At 46.6% G+C, this 7500-nt stretch overlaps 1 protein-coding gene across 7 annotated transcripts in view; it reads left to right on the forward strand.

Moving 5' to 3' along the window:
* fryl (furry homolog, like) overlaps positions 1 to 7500 on the forward strand; it is an 88821-nt gene that overhangs the window by 37023 nt on the left and 44298 nt on the right. For 5 of the 7 annotated variants that reach the window (XM_081716929.1, XM_027022634.3, XM_081716928.1 and 2 more), the window contains 8 exons: positions 1964 to 2043; positions 2276 to 2356; positions 3114 to 3282; positions 3792 to 3884; positions 4355 to 4453; positions 4677 to 4778; positions 6280 to 6324; positions 7313 to 7416. In XM_081716929.1, the coding sequence (XP_081573055.1) occupies positions 1964 to 2043; positions 2276 to 2356; positions 3114 to 3282; positions 3792 to 3884; positions 4355 to 4453; positions 4677 to 4778; positions 6280 to 6324; positions 7313 to 7416 (773 nt within the window). The remainder of the gene's footprint in view (positions 1 to 1963; positions 2044 to 2275; positions 2357 to 3113; positions 3283 to 3791; positions 3885 to 4354; positions 4454 to 4676; positions 4779 to 6279; positions 6325 to 7312; positions 7417 to 7500) is intronic. The other 2 variants (XM_081716927.1, XM_027022639.3) reach the window with 1 other exon arrangement.

The raw sequence follows: 7500 nt of genomic DNA on the forward strand, positions 1-7500 counted from the left end.
CATGTGTCTGCATCTGTGTGTGTGAGCATGTGTCTGCATCTGTGTGTGTGTGTGTGTGTGTGAGCATGTGTCTGCATCTGTGTGTGTGTGTGTGTGTGTGAGCATGTGTCTGCATCTGTGTGTGTGTGTGTGTGTGTGTGTGTGAGCATGTGTCTGTGTGTGTGTGTGTGTGTGTGTGTGTGTGTGTGTGTGTGTGAGAGCATGTGTCTGCGTGTGTGTGTGTGTGTGTGTGTGTGTGTGTGTGAGCATGTGTCTGCATCTGTGTGTGTGTGTGTGTGTGTGTGTGAGCATGTGTCTGCATCTGTGTGTGTGTGAGCATGTGTCTGCATCTGTGTGTGTGTGTGTGTGAGCATGTGTCTGCATCTGTGTGTGTGTGAGCATGTGTCTGCATCTGTGTGTGTGTGAGCATGTGTCTGCATCTGTGTGTGTGTGTGTGTGAGCATGTGTCTGTGTGTGTGTGTGTGTGTGAGCATGTGTCTGTGTGTGTGTGTGTGTGTGAGCATGTGTCTGTGTGTGTGTGTGTGTGTGTGTGTGAGCATGTGTCTGTGTGTGTGTGTGTGTGTGTGTGTGAGCATGTGTCTGTGTGTGTGTGTGTGTGTGTGAGCATGTGTCTGCATCTGTGTGTGTGTGTGTGAGCATGTGTCTGCATCTGTGTGTGTGTGTGAGCATGTGTCTGCATCTGTGTGTGTGTGTGAGCATGTGTCTGCATCTGTGTGTGTGTGTGAGCATGTGTCTGCATCTGTGTGTGTGAGCATGTGTCTGCATCTGTGTGTGTGAGCATGTGTCTGCATCTGTGTGTGTGAGCATGTGTCTGCATCTGTGTGTGTGAGCATGTGTCTGCATCTGTGTGTGTGAGCATGTGTCTGCATCTGTGTGTGTGAGCATGTGTCTGCATCTGTGTGTGTGAGCATGTGTCTGCATCTGTGTGTGTGAGCATGTGTCTGCATCTGTGTGTGTGTGTGAGCATGTGTCTGCATCTGTGTGTGTGTGTGAGCATGTGTCTGCATCTGTGTGTGTGTGTGAGCATGTGTCTGCATCTGTGTGTGTGTGTGAGCATGTGTCTGCATCTGTGTGTGTGTGTGAGCATGTGTCTGCATCTGTGTGTGTGAGCATGTGTCTGCATCTGTGTGTGTGAGCATGTGTCTGCATCTGTGTGTGTGTGTGAGCATGTGTCTGCATCTGTGTGTGTGAGCATGTGTCTGCATCTGTGTGTGTGAGCATGTGTCTGCATCTGTGTGTGTGTGTGTGTGTGTGAGCATGTGTCTGCATCTGTGTGTGTGTGTGTGTGTGAGCATGTGTCTGCATCTGTGTGTGTGTGTGTGTGTGTGTGTGTGAGCATGTGTCTGTGTGTGTGTGTGTGTGTGTGTGTGTGTGTGTGTGTGTGTGAGAGCATGTGTCTGCGTGTGTGTGTGTGTGTGTGTGTGTGTGTGTGTGAGCATGTGTCTGCATCTGTGTGTGTGTGTGTGTGTGTGTGAGCATGTGTCTGCATCTGTGTGTGTGTGAGCATGTGTCTGCATCTGTGTGTGTGTGTGTGTGAGCATGTGTCTGCATCTGTGTGTGTGTGAGCATGTGTCTGCATCTGTGTGTGTGTGTGTGTGTGAGCATGTGTCTGCATCTGTGTGTGTGTGTGTGTGTGAGCATGTGTCTGCATCTGTGTGTGTGTGTGTGTGTGAGCATGTGTCTGCATCTGTGTGTGTGTGTGAGCATGTGTCTGTGTGTGTGTGTGTGTGAGCATGTGTCTGCATCTGTGTGTGTGTGTGTGTGTGTGAGCATGTGTCTGCATCTGTGTGTGTGTGTGTGTGTGTGTGAGCATGTGTCTGCATCTGTGTGTGAGCATGTGTCTGCATCTGTGTGTGTGTGTCTGTATGTGCATTCATCTCACATACCCAGTCTACTTTCAAAGATCCTAATGTTTCCCAGCGTACATCTTAGTGTGACTGAGGATGATGTTTTCTCTGTATAGATTCCTCTTCATCCTGTGCCAGATGCATTAGTCCATGAAGTCCTTAACCTGGCATTTAAGCACTTTAAACACAAAGAGGGGTAAGTGTGTGCTTTTAAAACTCTTATAATAAACCTGGATATACTTTATCTTGAGATGCAACCATACACTTTCTCCCATTAGGAAGCAGGTTTTATCTCTAAAGTGAATGAGTTTATGAGGTGACCACATCATAAATGTAACTCCTTAAAACTGACGTTCAGCACCCTTGACTGGCTTCAGAGTCCCCAGCCTTAAATCCTTTGTTGCTAAGCTCGTCGGTGTGATTGACAGGTGCTCGGGCCCAAACACTGGTAACGTGCACATCATAGCAGATCTGTTCGCAGAGGTTATCGGAGTTCTCACCCAATCCAAGTAAGTCAGGATTTCTTCCCGCCTCCTCATGGCAACCGTTCCTTTCCTATAAAGCCTCTTGTCTTTGTGGTTGTTGTTTGTTTGTTTGTTTGTTTGTTTGTTTGTTTGTTTTACTCTGTAATACCATTACCTCTCAAAGAGGTAGAGCTTACACATCATTCCTGGCACTTGCTCAATTTTGTCTAAAAAAATTCTATTTTTCTTTCGGCTTTTATAAAAATGCCATTGTGCCCGCTGCTCAGATGGCCTGCGGTTACTTCCTGTGTTGGAGCAGACAGGGGTTATGCTAGCGTTAGCTTCTCACTGCTCTTTGCTGCTGGATGGGACCAGTGATTTAGAGAAGCCCCAGACAGTTACAATTCCCATAATTCACCCTGAGCGCATGCTAACCCTCTGATCCACATGAACACAAAGCAGCCTGTTCAACCCCTTAATCTAATTTAACCTTGTAATAGCCTTGGATAGAAACTGATTTATCATAGGAGCGAACTGTCTGTCTGTGTTAGATGCTTCTTGTTGTTCTAAGAGAGGATGCAGTACATTGAGTGTTAGTGAAGCTGCATTTGTAAACAGAGCTCACTGATGGAATGAGTGTGGGCTGCTGAGACTGTACACATTCACCAGACATGCCAGTTAAAGCAGAAATGCAGACTTGAACAAATAATGATGACTGTCACATAGGGGACTTCCATAAGCTAATTGGGCTCATGTGTGTGTGTTTGTGTGTGTGCCTGCGCCTGTGTGTGTCTGTACGTAGGTTCCAGGCTGTGCGCAAGAAGTTCATCACAGAGCTGAAGGAGCTGCGTCAGAAGGAGCAGAGTCCTCACGTGGTACAGAGTATCATCAGTCTGATCATGGGCATGAAGTTCTTCAGAGTCAAAATGTACCCCGTCGAGGACTTCGAGGCGTCCTTCCAGTTCATGCAGGTGGAAACACACACACACACACACACACACACACACACACACACACACACACACACACACACACACACAGCTAGCAGGAGATTGTGCTATACAGTCTGCTCCCACTTTGAGCTTTTATAGAGGTTGTGTAACTTTGGGGGGGGGTTGGGCATCAGACAGACTGTTTAACTGCAATCCTGCAGTTCCGATTTTGTGGACAAGTCAGCATTGGTGTGCCTGTGTGTATGTTCACACAGATTTTGTTGAGTCCATGCCAAACCCAGACTGAAGGCTGATACAGGCAGTAAAAATCTACATGTAATATGTTCTGCCTTTTAACAGTGCAGTAATTCTGAGCGTTTTGATGGAGTGTGTGCTTACAATGAGTACTGTTTCATCACTTCTCAGTATGTGTACTTGACTGCTCCTGACTGTGGAGGTTAGTCATGCAGCGATGTTCCCCTGGCCACCTGTGAACTTTTGACTAGCCTGTTTTCCGTTATAACTCGCGTTCCCGTTTGTTTGTGCAGGAATGCGCCCAGTATTTTCTGGAAGTGAAAGACAAGGACATAAAGCATGCACTAGCCGGCCTGTTTGTGGAGATCCTCATTCCGGTCGCTGCCGTAAGTACCTCAACTCCACGACCACCAGGTCCCATGTCGAGACTGTATACCACCTGCTCGGCAGGTTTTGGGTCTCTGCGGTCGGCTGTTCTGCTCAGGAATGTGAGTGAATCCTCTGCTGCCGACACAAGCCTCTCAGCCTCTCGGGGTGGGCTGGGGTCTCCATCTACAGTGGCGCCAGGCAATTACACCCATTTATTCCACATGTGCAGATGTGCAGCCTTATGAGAGTTGCCACATACTCGCTCCTGAGCCCCGTCAGGACCGGACACTTAAGTCATAGCCCCCGGCACCCATTCCACAGGTCATGTGTGTGTCAGGGTCTGGCCAGAGGAGGCATGCGCTCACACACGTGTGCCACAAACACCTTTTTACTTTCTTTCTTTCTTTCAAATCAGTTTTGGTGGTGTTCATGTATTAAAGTGTGTGTGTGTGTGTGTGTGTGTGTGTGTGTGTGTGTTGCGTTGCAGGCGGTAAAGAATGAAGTGAATGTGCCGTGCCTGAAGAACTTTGTCGAGATGCTCTACCAGACTACCTTTGACCTCAGCTCCAGAAAGAAGCACTCGCTGGTAAAGCCCTGTGTGCTCTTTAATGTCTCCAGCACTTCTGTACCTGAGACTGGGGCCAGGACTGTGTCACCACTGCACTACCCTTCCTCATTTGCTCCTCTTCCTCAGTGTCTCCTCAGATCCTGCTTTTTGGGTTATTTTTAGACATGAGAATGGTGACAGCAAGACTGTTAATTGTCACCACTGACTAATTGTGTTTGTTTCTCTGTCTCTCTCTCTCTAGGCACTCTATCCTCTAGTCACGTGTCTGCTGTGTGTTAGTCAGAAGCAGTTTTTTCTCAGTAACTGGCACATCTTCCTGCAGAATTGTCTCTCGCATCTAAAGGTACAACTTATCCAACCAATCAGCTCAGAGTAAAATCACTGTCAGCCAATCTGCCCTCTGTAATATTCTCATCCCAGCTAATTATAATGCAGAACCCTGTATCTTACAGAGGAAAATTTGTTTTTTCTGTTTGTGAGTATATGATTGGCTTGAAACTACAGGACAAGTACAGTCTAATAGATAGATAGATAGATAGATAGATAGATAGATAGATAGATAGATAGATAGATAGATAAATTCCTGGATCCAGTAATTCACATTTTAGGTAGATTTTAATCATGGGTTTAATCTGAGAGACTGATACGAACAGGTAAGTGCAAACCTGAGAGCAAGATTCTGAACTCCCAGTCCTGCGGGGTTAAAACTCTACTGAGCTGAATGTTTTCCCATCTCTAAAACTGCTGGTTCAGCTCTCCGGTACATGCGTGCAGCTGTTTTAATGCTCCTTCTGAAAGCATGTGGGGGTGTGTACACACAATTGCGCAGTTGTGTTTGCTTTGATGAAAGCTTTAAAAATGACTGGACTGCTGCTTAATACATGGTTCATTTTCTTGAGTCAATGATCCTTCTTACTTGTTTTTGGATCTCTGAGTAATTGCTTGTTCCTCCCATTATTTTCATGGTGTTGAAAGGTGATCCAGTGAAATCATGTGCTTGTGATTTAAGTGTGATTCAGTATTATTCCCCATCATTTGATTTTTGCTCCTTACCTGGTGTTGATTTAGTGCAGTGAGTGAGTGACTCGGACTCATCCACTCCTCTGTTGCACCAGTAATGAGGCCCTGCGAGTTTCACAACCAAACTGTATGATTCAGACTCCAGATCCAGTTTGAGCCATTCCTTACTTTGAGGGGGAGATCATTTAATCTGTTTGAGGATTAAATTATCATGGCTGTCAGTGGCCCAGTGGCTTTTGGGATTTGTAGTCTTAGTATCTGGATATTCCTCTATTAAAATACCTCCCTCTTTGTCATGCTCGATCTGCTCATTCTGCCTCCTAACATCATCATGTCCCACCTCCACCTACCCAAGTGCACTAACACTGCACTCAGCCCTCGGTCTCACTCTGTTTCTCTAATCACGCCTTCCTTTCTTGCGTTTGTCTAGTTGTCTCGTTGGCCAATCGGAGCCCTCTATACAGCTGCTTAATGACCTTGTTAATATCTCAGTTCACACTCTGAACTCTCGGGCGTATGTGCTGTATCTGTGTGCTCTGGCTTCCCATGGTTTGAGTCTCAGTTTAGTGTGAAATATACCCAGCATTACCCAGATGCATCACACGCACAGCTTTGCATGTTGCTGGTGGTTAGGAGTGTTTTTGTTTTGTTTGTGGGTTCCTGCTTTGTTTTCTCTGGTCCTTGCCTGGTTTGTTTGCTTGTTTGGTTGGTTTTGTTTGTTTAACATGCATGTCTGCTCCCATCTTCCATCATGTGCCCTGTCTTGTCTTTTTGTTTGTTTGTTTTTTTTGCTTTTGTTTCTGTTGACCATTCACTCACTGCAGATGCAGTCAAACAACAGCATCCGTAAGCAGATCGAGACGCTGCAGGTGAGTTACCGTGGTAACCGTGATGGGAGCTGGCTCTGCCTGACCTCATGTTCTCTGTGGCCTGATGCGACTGTGTCCATCCTTGTGACGCTGTGCTCCACAACCCCACCCAGCACACAGAGGAGGTGGGGGGGCAGCATGATCTGGCTTTGGCCTTCTACACCCACATGGGTCCTTGAGTGCCAGCGAAAAATCCTGTGTGATTTTATTTACAGAGCAATCCCTGGAGCGTTGGCAGAAAGTGACGGTCACTCTGCTGGCTTTGTGTCCTGTCTAAGCTTTGTTGTTGTGTCTGTGCTGTGGGTCGAGAGGGGGAATGGAGTGGTGGTGCTGTTTGCTTACAAGGCTGGATAAAGGCCTGCAAAGCAGAAACCATTAGAGGTGCTTATAGAAGCTACTACTTATTCAAATTGGGTGTTTCAGTGGCCCCTGTAAGTGTCCCCTCTAAGAGACAGTCACTGCATTTGTGCGCTGAAATCTGTTCTATGATGTGAGTAAGCCTCCATGCCCGGTATTTGCTGGTTCAATGGACCATGACTTCATGGCTACAATGCTACAATGTCGCCCCTTGTGGTGTGTCTGTCATTACAACCTTCCGAAAGCTCATTCTGTTCTGTAAGCTCCTTGTGGTGGGGGGTGAGAGCCAACAAGGAGGCATGTCCTTAGTCAGAGGCTCATTAGCTGTTACTTTGTAAATTCCTTTCCATAGTTTAGTCTTCTGTACAGATGATTAATGAATCATATCTTCTATGGATCAATACAGATAGCAGTGCAATTGCAAGCCTTATATTGGCAAGGCTGTGTATCATAGTCCTCATTATCTCTCCAGTAAACCAGTGGGTGCTTGTGGCCTGTTGATCACTGCTGCACCAATGCTCCAAATCCTTTGCCACTGTCTGACTCTTCTGATTCAGATCAGTTTCCACACTAGAGGAATTTGATCCAGCCTCATTGTATTTATGCATTTTGCATCTTTTATTATTACTAGAACAAAGATCCCAAAATGTCTCGTGTGGCCCTGGAGTCCCTATACAGACTGCTTTGGGTTTATATCATCAGGATCAAGTGTGAGAGCAACACCACCACACAGAGGTAACACTGTCGCACGCGCCCACACACACACACACAGTTAACACTGGCACACCCGCTACAGCACACGCAAACAAGCCCACAATG

The sequence above is a fragment of the Electrophorus electricus genome, chromosome 7 (assembly GCF_041902795.1).
Source record: "Electrophorus electricus isolate QZ-2024a chromosome 7, ASM4190279v1, whole genome shotgun sequence".
Classification (NCBI taxonomy): Eukaryota; Metazoa; Chordata; class Actinopteri; order Gymnotiformes; family Gymnotidae; genus Electrophorus; species Electrophorus electricus.